Below are 17,806 nucleotides of genomic sequence, written 5' to 3' on the forward strand. Positions count from 1 at the left end.
TGAGCCAGTTTGCAGATCCACCTGTGGGGAGGTATTTACTGGGTATCTATTCTAAGGTGAAGATTCTGTGGTTTGAAGTCTCTATCAGATGACCAAGTTACCTTCGGTAACCCTTTTTTTGGTAGAGACTATATCTGACCGCAAATTCCCCACCCATCTTCCCTGATCTGTGAACTGGGCTTTTCACCCTAAAGATCCCATTAAACACTGCATACTAGTTAAACATTGTTTTTGGCACTGAAATAGTCACAAAAGAAACTGATGTCAGTACACTGGGTTGGAGCTTATATGGGCACCATGACATCACTTCCGACGCAGATGCCGCCAATGTGGAGCCAATGGAAGCCACCTACTTCTACTATTCTTGGGAATTCTTAAAGGTTAACAATCTGTGTTTTAGATAGATCTCTACCAGAAAAAGCTTTACCGAAAGTAAGTAACTTATTCATCATGTACCAAGTACACTCGACTGACTAGACTAAAAGTGCTATCCATATCCTGTATATGTGCCGATTGATCACGTCTGCTTGGATGTCTTCTAATATTAAGTTTATTTAACCAATCCTTGCCTGAGAGTGTGGGAGTTGCTCAAGTGGTATAGGGGTCTGATCTACTCGCCACAGTATGGCAGGTATATGCGGTCATAGTCTCAATATACCAAAGAGAACTTGAAATTTGCAAAATTGGTTAGGGGAGTTTAAAGCTGAACAATTTTCAAGAAAATCAGGGTATATCTCTTTTTCTTCATTGGACAATTAATATCAGAGAAATGTTACATTTAAAAAAGCAATATTTTGACCAGGCGTGCCAGCAGTCATGATGATGGCACTCTGTCAGAGCTCCTTGGAGGGTCAACGATCCCGCACAGGTGAGAGCCCTGTCCCTGGGAGTCGTTGGCCTTGAAGTAGGCGCGAATGTGCTGGAAACACTGTCTCCTTGGAAGATCTGCTCAGATAACTGAACATGTAGTGCCTGAGACATTCAGTATTGTGCATTGGAGTAGTAACAATCTGTGGTGTGTAACTGAAGTGGAGTGACACCTGGTGGTGGCAACTCTGGATCAGTGGATTAACTGCTTCCAGCAAGGCTGCAATTTAACTTGGGCTGCGGTGCAGTATGCTGGTGCCTGGGGAAAGAAAGGGCACTGGATCTTGCTGGGCAGGATTGCAGACTCTCAGAGGGCCGATGAAAAATGTGGGCTCATGAGTCTCTTGGGATCATAATGTGTGGGTGGTAGAAACCTTGAGGTGATGGCATAGAGAGGATAGTGAAGTCAGTTGAGGATAAATTAAAAGGTCTGCATAACAGAGTGCCAGTGATAGAGCGGGATCATGGCTTGACATCAAGGAAGCTGCAAACGATGGAGAGCTAACTGGGAGGTGTGTCCATAGTAGTGCGAGATCTGGAAGCCTTTAAAACTGATGCAATGAAGAAAATGACTGTGAAGTCCAAGATTAAGAGTCTAAATGATTTGCAAGAAAAGACCACACTCAAGGTGCTGGGGGACCCTGAATGGATTTCTTCTCAGAATCTTTAGAAAGAACTGAGTTCGGTATTTAGTGGACTTCTTGAGAGGGAGTTGAAAGGATCATACATATCGGTGAGCGAAACTCTCCGGCTTCTGCAGAAAACTCGGGGAAATAGTGCGGTGACAGGAGGGACAGTCGGTGACCATGGCAGAAGCTGAGCTGAGGAACCAGATACAAGATATCAGGCAAGAGATATTGGCTGGTAAGAAAGTGTCCCTGAGGTAAAGAGCACATCAGCGAATGGCACAGTGGCATCAGTTGGATATCTGGCATCGGTGAGGTGCATTTTGCATGGAAGCAATAAATCTTTACCCAGATGAACTCTGCTAGAAGTTTTGTAGGCAGCATGTCAGCAAATAAAATTGGGTAAAGGGGGCATGGCATACAGTGTTATTATACTGGGGTTGTCATCCTATGGTTTGTGTTCATGCTGAAGGTCCTCATAGGTGGCACTGGAGATGTAGAGTAAGTATGTTACAGTAAGTAGCTGTTGCATTCTCTTCGGGACTCTGTCCTCTTCCCCCTCAAAGTCTGTCTAACCTGGTGACACGAGTCTTCCAGGATGACAACCCCAATATAATAAAACCGTATGCCATGTTTCTTCTGTTCCTTCTTATTGTCTGTGGAACCTGGGATATCGATTATGGTCATTTCTTTCTCTGTCTAGTGTCGAGGAGGTACTCTAATCACCTGCTCAATGGCCTGGAGGAGGGTTGCTTTGCTTTTATTGTTGCCTAGAATTATCTCTGCACTCAAACAGTTTCATACAAAGATCAATGTCTGGATGGGCCCCGTTTTCCTTTTTGGCATACTTAAGTAACTCCTATTGTTCGGTTTGAGAAGGTGTGTCATGAGTTGTGAGATATAGGGTTGCAAACATAGCCCTTTGCTGTGGCATTGGAGCCATTCCTATCAGAAGGCACATGATCATAAATTTGTGCTCCTCTTGGTGTGCGGATGTGCAGGAACTAATTGATTCATTTTACAGGCCGCCCAAAAGGGACTCTCGTCCCACTGAATTAGGCTACACCCCATTAGTGTGTTTATAACCTGTTGATTGATGTTTGGAGTGGGCACATGGTGTGGTGCTCTGTTCACTATGTCTGTAATAAATGTGTTCTCAATTGCCTGTAAACCTCTGTAAAATGTCACCATGTCTTCTATCTGCTACCTCTTGTTGATGTCTAGCTGGGTGGTGAGCGTACTCTACCAGAGCGGGTCTTGTTTGCCTTGTAGCATTAGGTGACCCACCTGACTAATTAATAACATGTGGTAACTTAGCCTGAAAACATTTTGCGTACTCTGAATCGGTCAAGAGAACCTCGACTAAGCAATCTATTAGTGCTATTGCCACCTCTAGATGACCAATTGTAGCGGCCCAACAAAAGGTTCTCTGTATTTCCTACACCTCTTCTCTTAAGTCACCTAGTGACTTTTGCATATATGAAGGTAAGGAAATGTTGGTGAATGTTTTATTAAATTGCCCCCATCACGATAGTATTGTAAGGCACATTGTGAAAAAAGGTGAATGAGAGTAGAAAATAGGACAGGTGAACAAAAAAATCACATGATCTCCGACACGAATACCATATTTTGATGACTGTTAGGGTAAATACGTTTCAGAATAATATTGTTAAATATGTTATCAAGCTAATGGATGTATGTATGATACATTTTAAGAAATTGTAGTTTCTGATTTCGAAATGAATCTTGGCTGTCAAACTCTCATCTGATGGAGTACAGCACCCATAGTGGCCCATGCAAGACAACCTCCTCCTAAAGTACTTATCTGGCCCACAAAAAAGTTGCTTCATGCTAGTTTTCGTTGATTCGGTGGATCATATGAGAACTATAGACTGTTCCTGAGTGCACTGGGCCCACCGTAGGGGCCGGATGTCTTCAATGAGCATTGTGCTATATAGGCGCACACTCCCTGTACTTATTGCTTTGTGAGTTTGTTTTTAGAGTTGAAATTCTGATTGATTGAATAATTTCATGGGCTACGTTGGAACTAGCAAACAAAAGAAATGTTTAAAATTCGTTTTATTTGGCAGTTGATTCATGACACATAACAGTTACAACGTATCACATTACCACGAACAGGTCACTCGCAGGGGCGAAATCTCATTTCAAATATCTATTCTGGCTTGCTCTTAGACTCTGTGGTACTCTTGTTATTGCCTAGCTAATCTCGAGCCCCCTTTACCCCCTCACTAAGCATCAAATACATTTCCAGCCCCCCACCAGTTTGGTTGGGTACCCCCGATACTGCATCCATTGTCCCCATATTTTTCCCAATTTACGAGGGCAACCCTGGGAGCGGTATATTGTCTGTCATGCTTGCTGGCTCCAGTCTAGATCTTCTTTCCAGTCCTTTATTGCTGGAGTCCTGCTTGCCCCCCATAGCCTAGCTAGATTGCGCTTCGTCACTGCTGCTGCCACCTTAAGCCAGGCGTTCACATGGTTAGGTCACTTTTCATCTACTGACACTCCCAGCAATATCCACTTGGCCTTCAGCAGTACTGGCACGCTTGTCACTTCCCTCCATTATTGCAATTATTTTGGACCAGTGCGTTTGTATGACAAGGCAGGTCCAAAGTGTGTGGTAAAATGTGTCCCGTTTACCACATCTCCTGGGCCAATTGGCTTAGTCTATCTGACCCATTTTAAACACTCTCGTCCTAGACAGGTAGGATCTGTGCAGTATCCTTAGCTGCACTAGACGGTACCTAGCCCTCATCGCTATCTCTCTCAGGCTCTGTAGTGCTTTGTTCCACTCTTTTTGTGTCATAATTTTTTATTGGAGTTCAAAGATAGGCAATTTCATTTGTTCCACTCTTCATCATCTTGGGGCCCCAGGTCTGCCACCCAGACCTCTCTAAGCAGGGCAAGGCTGTCTGGCATATTGTTCATGATCTTTCTATATGTCAGGGAGACTGCCTTAGCAAGTATCAGGTCCAACAGTAGTATATCCTCTAAAGGGTAGTAGTCTGGGACCCCTTCCCCCCAAAATATTTGTGTCCGAGCCAGATCGAATTCAGTCTGTAGCATCTTGAAAGTGACTAGGGTGCCCGACCTCCATACATCGCTCAACCTCTCGATCCCTGTTGGGTGCCATTTCGTGTATGCTCTCAATTTCTTGATCTCTCCTAGGTCGTCACTGTCTCATAGTGGGGTTACTGCCGTAAGTTTCCCATCCCATTGCAGGCATCTATTGGCAGCTTTCCAAGTTCATAATACCGCCAACGTGTGAAGCGGGAGCCAATTCTTTCCTTTTCTGCCATATAGGAGAGTTGGATAATCTCTACTCCCCATGGCCAGGCGGTCCATTCTATATGCAGGTTCCGTTCAGTCCCCAAACACCCATTCATTCACAACCACTAGCTGGGCGGCCCAATACTACTGCACACCGATTTGGTAGGTATAGGTGGCCCGGAGCGAGCGGGAAGATCAGGGACTTGTCCCAATTGATTTGAGCATAGCTTCCAAAGAGAATAAAGATATACAAAATTCTCCGTATCTAGGTACGGGGTTTACTTGCATAACGCAGGATATCGTCTGCATAGAGAGAGATTTTTTCCTCCTAACTATTGTCTACTGCAATCCCTCGGATGAGCGGATCACCACGCACCCAGGTTGCCAACGCCTCCAGTGCTAAAGCAAATATTATGGGAGATAGTGGACATCCCTGTTGCGTCCCCCTCTGCAGTTCTATCACATGGGAGACACAGCCATTTACCCGCACCCTGGCTCTTGGTGCCTCGTAGAGTAGACGGACCCCAGCGCAAAAGTTAGGGCCAAACCCCAATCGAGTTAGTAAGGCAAAGAAGTAGTTCCACTCCACACTATCGAAGGCCATTCGGGCATCGAGGGACAAGATTGCACCATCCTATGCCCCGTACTCCTTCATCAGGTGGAGTACCCTGTATAACCGTCTTAAGTTGCAGCATGTACTACGCTTTGGCACATCAGGGTGTATCACTGAGGCCAGCACATCTGCTCATCTATTTACCAGGACTTTGGCTAGGATTTGGGGTTCCTTCATTAAGCAGGGAGATGGGCCAGTAGGATGTACACTCCACTTGTGTTTTTCCATTTTTTGAGATTACCACTATGGTGGCAGTTCTTTGGTCTTCCGGTAATTACCCCTTCTCCTTCGCCTCTAAGAACATGTTGAGGAGTTGGGGTGCCAGTATTTGGGCAGTTTTCTTGAACAGTTCCAGTGGCAAACCAATTGGGCAGAGGCCTTACCAGACTGGAGACTCCCTAGAGCCCCCGCTATTTCCTCTGCTGTTATGTCGCTGTTTTAGCATCTCTGAGCCCTCTTTAGTTAAAGTGCTTAGGTTCATTGTTGATAGAAGTTCTGTACAGTCTGCGCTAGACCTATTAGACCTGGGGTGGTATACCTCCTCGTAGCAGTCTGCAAATACTGCGGGTATTTTCTCGTCTCCTGTGTGCCTCACCCCCTCGCAGTCTAGGATTTCCACCACCGAGCTTCTCTCACTGTCTGTTTTCTTAAGCCAAGCTCTAAGCTTCGTGTCCTTGTCTCCCACTTCGTATATCCCATGTGGATTGACAGTGCTGTACCCTCCGCTACCTCCCATAGTTCCCGTTGTGCCATTCGCAGTTGGTGTGTTAGGACCCCATTGTGATCGTCCCTGCCCACCAACTCTGATTCCAGGGTTGCTATCTTTTGCTCAACCTCCTGATATTTTTGTCTGTCCACCTTCTTTTTAATCCCTGCCAAGGCTTGATATTGCCCTCTTATAACCGTTTTGTATGCCTCCCATAGAACACAGCTTGATTCCACCGATCCCTCATTTTGCTGAAAATAACTCTGTGCCCTCCTGTAGCTGTTCCACAAATTCCCTGTCTATTAGATGTCAAGTCTGGGCAGCAGGACGCTCCTTGCCGTCAGCCCCTTGAGCCAGGAGTGATCCGAAATACCTCTCACTAAGTGTTGTGTATCTCGGAAGCATCTCACTTCATGACCTAGGGTGAACAGATAGTCTATTTTTGACAAACTCCCATGTCTCGCCGACTGGTGTGGGTATTGGCGTTGCCTCCTATGGCTATCCAAAGGTCTGCCCATCCCAGTGCCCAGGGCTCGAAAATTCCACTCGACCGCTCGCATAGTCGAGCTAAATTTAACAAGGTCGAGCTGTTTTTAGGTCCTACACGCCCTTTCTGGCGCGTAGGAATACAAACCAACTTTTGTCCTTTGTCTGTGAAAATAGAACAAATGTGACAAGATAACAAGATTTAAAGGCTTTTGTATTGCTCATAAAGATGCCTTTAAATCTTGTTATCTTGTCACATTTGCTCCGCTTTCAGAGACGGAGGTCAAGTAGGTTTCAGTTAGGTCGAGGACATTTTTTAAGGTACTAGTCCTGCAGGACTAGTACCATTTTGGGGATTTTTCGAGCCCTGCCAGTGCCTCTACGAAACCTCACAGAGGAGTCCTGCGTTTGTGGTTGCCCTCCCATGGCCATCTGTTCTCTGACGCGGAGATCACATCTTTCATGTCACCTCCAATAATTTGTGTGCCAACCGGCAACTCGAAGTTGCACTCCTAGGGCTGATCTAGTCTAACTCTGTAACGGTGGTGGGATGTACACGGAGCCCAGGTTCAACATTCTACCATCCCATCTCCTAGACTGTTGTACAAATCTACCCGATGGGTCTCTCCTTGTCCTCTCCGGGACATATGTTGCAGTGGTTCTGAGAAGGATTCCCACTCCCCATAACCCTGACATGTAGCCTGCGTGCGCTATTAGTTTATATCCTCACCTGTTCAATGCCTTATAATTATACCCCTGCAGGTGCGTTTCCTGCAGGAAAACCATGTCCTGTTTGTGCCGCCTGATCGATTGGAGTACAACTGTGCGCTTTATTTTGGACCGCAGGCAGTTTACGTTCCAGTACATAATTTTAAGCTTGTGCTGCTCCTGCATTATCTTCTTTGATATTCATTCCCCTTCGTGCTTGATCAGGTTGGATGTTTGTGTGCTCTCCCAGGAATGACACCGCCCTTCCCCTGTTGTGTGTCTCGTCCTCTGACTCTGTGCCCTGTTCAACTGCTTGTGAGCTAACTAATACAACCGTAACACCCTTAACGCCCCCCTCCCTGCCACCCTGCGCTGTGGGACTTGAACTTCCCACAACCCCAATTTGCAGAGCGCCTGTCGCCCATAATGCAACTTAACCATCTTAGGGGGTGGGGTTTGGCTGCCCGTGTGCAACTGCTCCGTGTGCCTACCTGGCTCGCAAGTTCTTCATGCCCCTTGTTTAAGGCATCCTCACTTCTCACATTTCGCCCCTTCCCTTCTCCACCTCCCCCAAACCAATCCTTGTTATGCACTCTGACAGTTGAACTGGGACCGGTACTTCAATCAGTTGTCCTTATGCTCCCACCTGTCACAGCGGGCTCACCGTCCTGTCTGCATCTCTTACTCCTTCTTATGGTTACCCTCAGGTCGTTTCTTTGTCATCTTGCTAGGCCTGTCTGTGTTGGATTGCAGGGCTTCCAGTGTTGGCCAACTCCCCTCCCCCCCCCCCCCCCACTCCCACCAGCCTAGAACTTGGTCAGAGGTCGCTCCCTGTTCCGAATGTCGTTATCACTTGCCTGGGAGTCTCCGTCGGTTGAGGCATGTGGGTAGGTCCTCAGCTGCTTTGGCCCCTTTGTGTGCCACCCCTCCAGCCACTCCTTCACCTCACCGGAGAAAATAAGGTACCAGGATTTTCCTTTTGCTATGATTCTTTTGTTTGGCTGGGAACATCATGTATTTGATGTCTCTCTCCCTGAGGGTCTTCTTGACCTCTTCGGAGCTCCTCCTTCGTTTCTGGACCTTTTAGGTAAAATCGGGAAAAAAACGGATTATAGAGTTCTTGTGTTTAAGATCTCCCTGTAACCGGGCAACCTGCAGTAGAACATCCCAGTCTCTGAAGTTCCGCATCCGCACTATGATGGTGCATGGCGGGGGCCCCCAGTCTTGGACGTGGGACTGGGGCCATGTGGGCCCTTTCAGCTAAAAAGAACTTAGACAGGCATTTGGGTTTAGGTGTTTTATAATCAAGTCTTCTACAAAGAGGTCTACACATTGGGCTTCTGTTCCCTCAGGGACTCCCACTATCCCTAGGTTGTTTCGCCTGGATATCCTTTCTTGGTCCTCAACTCTTGCTTCCAACGCTTCCTGTCGTTTTGCTAACTTACGCGCTTGCTCTTCCAGCAATTTCGACGAGGACTGGAGCTCACTGATATCTGCCTCTGCTATATGTACTTTTTCCGTCATCTTTTGGAAATCTGCTCGGAGACCCACTTCCGTAGTTGCAGAGTCTATTTTAGGTGCTAGGGACGACTGGAGGATTTGAATCGCCACAATTATTGCACCCATGGAGGGCTCTTCTGAGGTCGCTGGACTGGTAGACCTGGTGCCCTCTTCTTGTTGGGACCGTGTACTTGTCCATCTTGTTAGATTGTGGCGGTATGTTCCCTTTGGGCTTCATCTTCTCCCCTGAAATGTATTCTATGCCGAGAGAACCTTCGTGGAGGAGGAAGGGGTGGTTGGTTACATCCAGTCTCCGCTCTGTAACTGGGCACGATTATGTTCCAGCCCCCTCTCCAGAGACGTTCCTCTGGCGGGACTCCCTGCTGTTTCCCACCGTCACTGCTTGGGGCCCACTCACTGTGCCGGGGGGCCGGTGTTTCATGGTTTCACCTCCAAACTGGTATTAACAAATTCTAATCGCCCGGGGACCGCCCCTATGAGCTCATTTGGCCGGCCAGACAGACTCCCGGTTCCAGCCTTCTCCTGGTTGCTAGCCTTTCTACAACCCGGGTGGTGCTTGCTCCCAGGCAGTCCCCTTGTCTAGTGCCGGTCTGGGGTTTGTCTCGATCACTGGGCCTACCAGATCGGAGGTGCTTTTTTCATTTTGCTCCTCCTCTCGTGTCCCCCAAGCAGGCGAGGATTGGTTTGGCCAGGTCCCCTCTACTATGGTCCCCAGGGCGCTCGGGATGGGGAAGGCCCCTCCGTCTTCATTCAGTTTGTCTCCACGTGTTGGGCCATGTCAGGGCTCTCCCCCATTGACTGCACAGGATTATTTTTTTGAGCTGTTCGCAGGAAGTGAGGGGACTCTGATCCCCCCACCGCAGTTAGCAGTTTCCCCTCCGAGTTCAGCCCCAAGTTACAACTTTTAACGATGGGGCTCGCTGTGTCCACTGTGCTGTCAGGGGCCGATCTGTTACAAAAATTCTCCCAATATGGTCGTCCTTCTTGGCGTTCCGTTGCAGCCAAGCTTTCTCGTGTGTGTCGTGGGGGCCGTTAAGGGAGCTTATTTTAGCCTTTCGGTATTTGTCCACCATGGCAGGGTTCTGGCCTCGCCTGCCTTGGTCACGTCTGCAGCAGGCACTCTCACCTACGCACCCTCGCCCCTGCAGGCCGGGCCTCGCTGAAAATGCCACGGCCAGATTGCGACGCACTCCCACTCGATCCTGCCATCTCCCCGTCCGGGGTCTTCCCGGCCTCCATGGGGCCCAGTATTCAGCTCCGATTGATTACCACCATTATGGCTTTCAGTGCGTGCGCTTCCATAGCTGTGGGGATCGGATAGGGCTGCGGATGTTGGATTGCGGGCCTGTTGCCCAGCGGAGCTCTCTCGTTAGGCGGCCTTTACGTTCAGCACCAATCCACGCCTCCTCTGAACTAGCAAAATTGAAAAAAATGTGCGGGTTCTTTCAAGGTACTTGTTTATATTCTATTGTTTAAAAGTGTTTGACGCTATACGTTGTGCTTGCTGCACTGAGCAAGTGCTCTGACCATAATACCCTATTCTTCTGTGTAGGAAACTGCAACTAAATATGTATAGGTATTGGAGACTAGTTACCTGCTTCTTTCGAGGCACTTTAGAGGTTAAATGGAACATGGCATTGAAATATGCCTGGAGCTTGCGCAAGCTTGGTGATATGGGGCTTTCCATATTCTGAAATGTAAAACGAAAGCTCCCACCTGTTTTTAATTCTGATGGAGCTGCAGCTGACTGCAGTTATAGTGGAGGGTCTGCCATCCAAAGCAAGGTTGTTATTCAAGGTCATCCTGTTACAGCCACGACGGCTTTGCCTTCTGTAACGTATGCACAGGGCTTAGCCCTAGATGCCCTCTGATTTGGTTTATCAGACCTCAATGTGTTTATGGTTACGTAATTATTATGTGCAAATAATCGCAAAGTGCAAATAGGATGGGGAAGGAAGAGGGGTTGGCAGTCGATCACCAGCCAGCTGTTAGCACATTTAGTTCTGCTAGTATTTATATGTCAGTAATTCGTTAGGATTTTTGTCTCTGGATTCATAGTATTTTTACGTGATCCAATATTGCATGTCTTTTTAATTTTTTTATCATCCATATTTATGTATTTTCCTTCTGTATATTTAGTTTGGATATATTTTTCTTCTCACTTATGTTTTCTTGCAGTGGTTGTTTTCTACCTCACGCTGGACACAAAGATTGAAACCATTTTAGGTTCTGTCCTCCCCCCCACTTAAACTCGGCCCACACATCCCAGAATGAGAACTGGTGTTGAACAACTGATGACTTTCATAATGGTAGAGAGAATTTTACCCTTCCACACAACCGGGGTCATTGTGAAAATGAGGGAGATATTTAATTTAATTTAATTGTGGGTTTATATAGCGCTAGGAATCGACTCCCGGAGGAGTATCTCCACGCTTCGACCGCTGGGGAACCCGTCCTGGCTCACCCTGAGAGATGGTCCCTGATGGGTATCTCTAAGGTGCGACCAAGCATCCCCGGCGGTCTGGGGGGCCGTTGTGAAGATGAGGCAAGCTGATGCCCAGAGTTGCCGAGTGTGGTTTCTGACTAGAGTAGGCACCGAGGCGAGAATTATCGAGTCCGCTGACCCTGGTCCACGACCCTGCCGCGTCGGGAATCGAACCCTGGTCCCGGGCCGTTCTCTGCTTACGGGTCTGCCGCCTCTAACCAGTGAGCCACACTTCTCCTCATATGGTCTCCTAAGCTGATTTTCACCCAACACCTTCCTGATTGGGTGCAATTACATCCTAGCTCCCTGAATTATACTCGCCTGTCTTCCTCGGATCACTGGCATTTCTGAAAGTCTTCTTATGTTACTTGCTTATAACATGCACAGTACAAAATATGGATCTGATTCACAAAACCTTTCCAGAGAGAAGTAATACTTCGTGTGGAATCCCAAAATCAAGATTTCGGAATTGGTGCTATTAGTTTAGTCTGTGGAAGTTCTGTTAAGTGCACGAAATTATGGGGAGCGTGAAGTTGGAGGTGAATACAACTCATATGGACATTCATAGAGGATTAATTTTGTATGTGTCCACATACATTTGTATGGTTTTCTCGCACTCCGTTTTAAACTTATGCCTTGACAACTGAGGCTTATATGGTGCTGAGCGTTTGGGCAAGAGCCTAGAGCGCTGCCATATTTCAGAGGGTAAAAGGGAAGAAATTATCAGCAATGCTATTGGATATTCTCGATTTTCGTTTTTTGTGAATAGGGCCAGAGTTTAGAAATAGCTGTAGCTCTTAAGCATACCTAGACACTACTGGAACTTCCAAACGTTTGTGACTCAGACTTCGTATTGTCTGTGGTCTTCTCCATGAGATATGACATTGGGAGCCAAAGGTAACTAGGTGAAAAGGAACAGAACCCGCATTTACTATGAAATGCTACAAATCTCCTTGCTCGGGATACTTATTAAATTAAAATGAAAAATACAGACCTTAAATCTCCCTATGCCTCAGTTCCCTCCTACTCCAAATTGTCAAATTTAAAACATTTTGAAACAGGCTCATATTTACCATTTAGGGCTACACACCTTTTTCAATCCTCACAACATCAGCAATGTTTAGTGTCCGTTTGTCTTCCTCTTTATAACTATAGGCTTCTGCTTCGCTTTTGCGGCGTTACATATACTGGGAAAAATCACTCGATTAACTTTAAAGTCTCCAAGAAATGTATCCTATTTACAAAACTGCATGATTTCGTTTTTTTGTTAGAATTCTCTTGTATCCTATATATACAGACGACAGATTGAGACATCTTTACGATCTCTTTACCTCTTCCTATTTGGCGTCCTCGGATGATTGGGCAGTGAGAGATTCTTTTTTTCGCTCATCTCAGCATAAAAATTAGAACGTTTAATTTAAGAATTAACTTAATATTATGCAATTATTACTGCATTCCCTTAAAAGCAATTTATCCTAGTGTACAAAAGTTAAACGAAATCCTATGCATTGTTAGGAATAAGAATTCTACCTTGAATTAACTTTTTTAATAAGTCAAAAAGTAAGGAGGTGTGTGCGTTTATTATTATGTTCATTAGTAAAAACATTATTTTGTTTTCGGTTGCAAAACAAGAAGAAAGATGGTCGAGCCATACTTGAAAGTGTCATTGTGTGATGCATAAATTCTATACTCCAGGCATCTTCACACATATTCTGAAAATACAACATTGGCTGGAGCGTATATATTCAATATGGCTAAGCAGTTTTTAACTTTTTATCCAAAGGGTGCCACGTCTAGGTGGTCACAATCCTGCTATTCGTTAATTTGTCACCCCAAGTTGTGGGGTAAGGAGTAAAAGAAATGAAGTAGATGCATCACCAGTCTTTTCTCACTCATGAGGACCATCATTAAAAAGTCGGTTTTATGTTGTGTCGCCTGGTTGTGGGGTGATCACGAGTGGTAATTGATTTTTACATTAGGAAGATGGAGTTACACTCAGTAATTTTTTTTCTGATATCAAATTTACTCCACTCTGATTTGAACTTAATCTTTTCCTTTCCTTAACCATAACCCAAAATGTTCTTGGAATGCCTCTCCTCTGGGTATTTAAAAGAATCCTCCATCAAACAGAAGCTCTTGTACCTTCATGCAAGACTCACCCATGGCAACAGTTGAATTTTGTGGTTGTGGAAGCCAGTTCTAAGACTGTCTATGTACTCTTTACGTAGGACCAGAAAACAATTGAGATGGCGCTTGGGTGGTATGAGGTGGGGGGGTGTAAGGGCATTAAAAAATGCAAAGCAGTGGGAGTTACTAAAATTTGAGCACCTTTGAATGCATATTGTGCAAAATAATTCCTTCCCTGTTGGAGAGTAATTCCTTCCCTGTAGTCATCTTGCCCCTGCCCCACTGGCAAATTTATGAGCTATAAATTAGTGTACAACTATCACCTTAACTTTCTAAATGATTTCTTTCTGGCCAGATGAGAGATGACGATAGTTTGCACCTTGGTCAAGGGATTGTTCGCACTCCAGGCAAAGGGATATTCTGTACCCCTTTACATGTCCATGTTATCATGTTGGATGTCTTCTGACCGTGTTGCTGCCTTCTCTATGATGATGATGATTCTCTAGGGCGGCTCCACCAGTCCCACGTGCAGCATATCGTATGAAACATCTTCCTTGTGTTTAGAAGTTCACATAATTGTAAACACATGATTATCCATGCATGAAGCCAATGGGGTACTTATACCGAAAAGCCTTATTTATGCCTGCTAGACGTTTGGGCTATCTGCGCACACGAGGCGATCGCTGGTTGTTTACCGCATCTTAAAAAGTATACAATTCACTTTGCACATTAGTTATGCACTATAGTGCCAACATGGCATCCGGGTCCATTTGTGTTTGCTGAGTTTCTTAAGTTTCCATATCTGTCCATCTACCACGCGACTCTGTTCTCGATATGAAGGGTTTCCTTTCTGTCAGTGACCCGCCGATATACGTGTCAATCTCAGTGGCTCTTCAGCAAAGCATCATGTATTCTCATTATGGGCGACGTCTCGGGACCGCGGGCGGGTCGAAGGTTTTGTGCTGCTGGTTGAGGGGGGCCTTGCTCTGGATGTGGGACAAAATACGCGCGCCCTTGCCGGGTGGAGGGCGCCAGCGTCCTTTGGGTTTTACCCCCCTTGCCGAGTGCAGGGCGCCAGCGCCCTTTGGGTTTTGCCCCCCCCTTGCCGGGTGCAGGGCGCCAGCGCCCTTTGGGTTTTGCAGAGGGCTTTACGCAGGCTATATTTGGGAACGCCCTGAGCCGCCGGCATCTGGTGCTATATAAACCCTCCCCAGACGAGCACAATTTTCTTTCCTCTCGCTTCCCGGCGCAGCTGCTTCGGCGCATCCCCGTAAGTATGAGCGTCGATGTAAACACGGCTTGCGCCGTCACAACAAGCAGCCAACTGGGCTTGTTTTTCGCATAATAGGTCAGAACAGGAACTGCTAATCTTTACAAGAGAAGCTGCAGTTAATATATAATGCTGGCTATTTTTCATGGTGCAGTTAAAATCTAAAAGTGTTGGTGTCGAAGCCCAATAAAGTACATTCTACAAGTTCGCAGAAGCTTTAGAGTAATGCACCAGCGTGAGATGTTAGCAACGGTTTCGATTGTCGACTCTTCTGCTGTGCGATCACCTGACTGCAGAACAATGGCCCGCTCTGCTTGAATGTTAAATGTCAGGCGAGTAGAGTCTCGTCCGTTTATATTTACAGAGCTGTGGCATTGTGTGAGGCACTTGCTAGATTTCATTTTCATTTCGCATAAGCCGTTTGATTTGGTAAGTAAAATGTCCATAATTTAACAGAAGCTCGTCAGAGTAGATATTAATTCATTTTAAGGTGAAAGAAAAAGAAAGGAAAACGTGCACTTTTACCCTTAAGGGATTTAATATTTTGATCGATTGTCAGTAAAACGGAACTAAAACGATGCATTCGCAGCATGATTTTCCCTTCAAAGGCAAGGGCAGGCGTAAACACTAAAGTATCCCTTAAACACAGTTAGTTTACTTACATTTTTGTTTGATGGGGGTTAAAAATGTACAACATTAAATAGTAATAATCATTAGGTAGACCGGGTCTTCCTTAAGGTGGAAAGGTGTAGTCTTGATTGGCCGCAGGAGCATCATGTGAAGAGGGTGGAGTGCTGTTTTGACTGTTGGGCAGGCCCATTGTGTTAAAGAGGTGTGCTTCCTTTTCGTTGGCAGTGTGCATGCAAGCCTTGCATCTCTGGACCCTGCTTGTCACCTATGCGGTTGCACTAGGACAACACTGTCAAGGACCGAAGAATCAGGACTGCCCTGATCCCAAGTCAAAGGTACAACTTCAAAACTTGTGTGTCAGTGCTCAGCTGTGGACCAGGAATATTGTGGCTTTCTAGTCTGCATTGAAAACTATGCCGTAGCAGCTTCAGTCAGGCAGTGACACTAATTCCCCCAAAATTGAACCTACCAACATTTGAAAATGTTATCAGTATTGTGCTATGAATGTGCATATTGGTCTGTACATTCATGGGATATAGGGAGAGCATAGCTTCAACTGCTCTCTCCTTAACATAATGCCCCATGGCATTTCTTTTTAATTCAATTAATTGTTTCTGTGTAGGACTGGTGCAGCCAGGCAACTGTTTAAGTTCGGCCGTAGAGTAGGAAGCATGGGAAGGAAACCAGGGGACAACATGTAGACTTGTAGGGAATTCAGCCCAGAGGCTTTCTGTAATATATGATGCTTAACATATTTCACAAACTATTATGGTGCTGTCTGACGTAACCTCGAGACAAATTTACCTACGGAGGCTTGGAGCACATGGGCCAAATGTGGGTAACTGGTAAAACAGTGGAGAACTCTGGCCTCCAATCTTTTCCGTCTGAATCTCTTTTGCATGCACTAACAGCTAAGAGTGTGATTCATATGAAAATTATACTCATCTGCATTTGTGCATATTGCTAATTTCGTAGTGGAAACTTAGCTGGAGAGCAACACAGCAATGATCAAAAGGAGCTGCAGAAACAGATTTAGATTAATTTAGGGAATGGGGAGGAAGTAGCAATCAGTTATTCTAGGTTGGGATCTGGTTGGATCTAGCAAAGTCACCACTAGTCGATAATGCCACAATTTACAAATACATTTATAAAATAAAGTTACTTTAAGATTCAGACAAATCAAATGTGCAGCAGGTTACCACCTCACAAGGACCTCCTTTCTACAAATTTCTTATCCTTTAAAGGGCCACTAAAATGTCTGGTAACAGACTCAAATTGCAGCTATGCAGCATGTTTTCAAAGAATGATAGATTCTGTAGCAATTTAAGGACCCTATAAACCCCAGATTTACACTCCATAGTAGAGTGCATGTTTTAAACGAGTTGTTGCTTAGGGGGAATACATTTTTTCTCTGAAATGACCCGTCGTGGAGAACATTTTACTTTGAATTTAGTGTTTAAGACAAACTACTAAAGAGCAAGAGACTCAGTTAATCATGCTTGTTTTCTTCAAGAGTCAATCAGAAAAGTCTGTGTCAGAATACGAGTGCTGCCCAGTAGAAGGATAAAGGACCTGTACACTTAAACATAATGCCTGGCAGCGCTCATAACTACACCCTACTATGAACAGGTTCCTAAATAATGCAACGTGTCCAACCCATGCCTCAGATTCAGACATTCTCCCACATAAACATTATTTTGAGGTATTCCTAGACAGTAGGAATAATAGTGGTGCATACAGAATCTAGCGAAGAACTAATTGCTGATGCCAATAACTGATGTTACTTGTCAATGAATATGTTCTTTTCTCTTCAAGTACTCTCTTCAAAGTAGTAACACCATACGCTTTGCTGAGTAATGTTCACCTAGAGCGGGATTTTGTTAAGTTTATTTCTTGCAAGATGTGTTGATATAAGAGAGCCTCACATACCTAAACTTTATTCCTAAAATCAGTTTCTACGCAATATTATGCATAGGTACAGTCTAGTTGTTGTACTGGCCACGTTAGCCTTCAGGATCTTGTTTTTTGCCCTGTGGATGTCCAAGCCAAGTTGTGCTCATGTGTCTGCCACTTCGTCGGTCTTATCTTGCATCGGAAGATGGGTATGGGAGAGTAGGGTAAGGTCTTCTGAAAAGTCCAGGTCATCGAGCTGCATCCAAGGTGTACATTAGATCCCATTTCTTTTCCTTGCTGTGCATGTCTTCACGATACAGTCTGTGGCCAGCAGGAAGAGAAAAAGCAAGAGTAAACAACCAGGGTGGACTCTGGTCTTCACTTTGAAGGCTTCCTTAAGTTGTCCTCCTTGGACCATCTTGCAGGCGATTCCCTCATGAGAGTCCTTGATGATTAATGCATGTGTATGTGGCACAGTGTAGTGGTGGAGGAGTTTCCAAAGGGTCTCCCTGGTCACGATGTTGAATGCGTGCTCAGAACATTTGCAAAGTATGGGAATGCAGGGTTCCAAAACAAGTCAAAT

General features: G+C 45.6%; 1 protein-coding gene across 5 annotated transcripts in view; it reads left to right on the top strand.

Moving 5' to 3' along the window:
- NT5C3A (5'-nucleotidase, cytosolic IIIA) overlaps positions 1–17,806 on the top strand; it is a 373,159-nt gene that overhangs the window by 106,227 nt on the left and 249,126 nt on the right. The window contains exons 1-2 of one of the 5 annotated variants that reach the window (XM_078688238.1): positions 15,030–15,129; positions 15,556–15,665. The exons of 2 other annotated variants lie outside the window; for them this stretch is intronic. In XM_078688238.1, coding sequence (XP_078544364.1) covers positions 15,561–15,665 — 105 coding nt within the window. In that variant the 5' untranslated portion in view covers positions 15,030–15,129; positions 15,556–15,560. Of the gene's footprint in view, positions 1–15,029; positions 15,130–15,555; positions 15,666–17,806 lie in introns of those variants that run through there. 2 more of the 5 variants (XM_078688240.1, XM_078688241.1) reach the window with 2 other exon arrangements.

This window comes from Lissotriton helveticus, chromosome 4_1 (genome assembly GCF_964261635.1).
Source record: "Lissotriton helveticus chromosome 4_1, aLisHel1.1, whole genome shotgun sequence".
NCBI classification, from domain to species: Eukaryota; Metazoa; Chordata; class Amphibia; order Caudata; family Salamandridae; genus Lissotriton; species Lissotriton helveticus.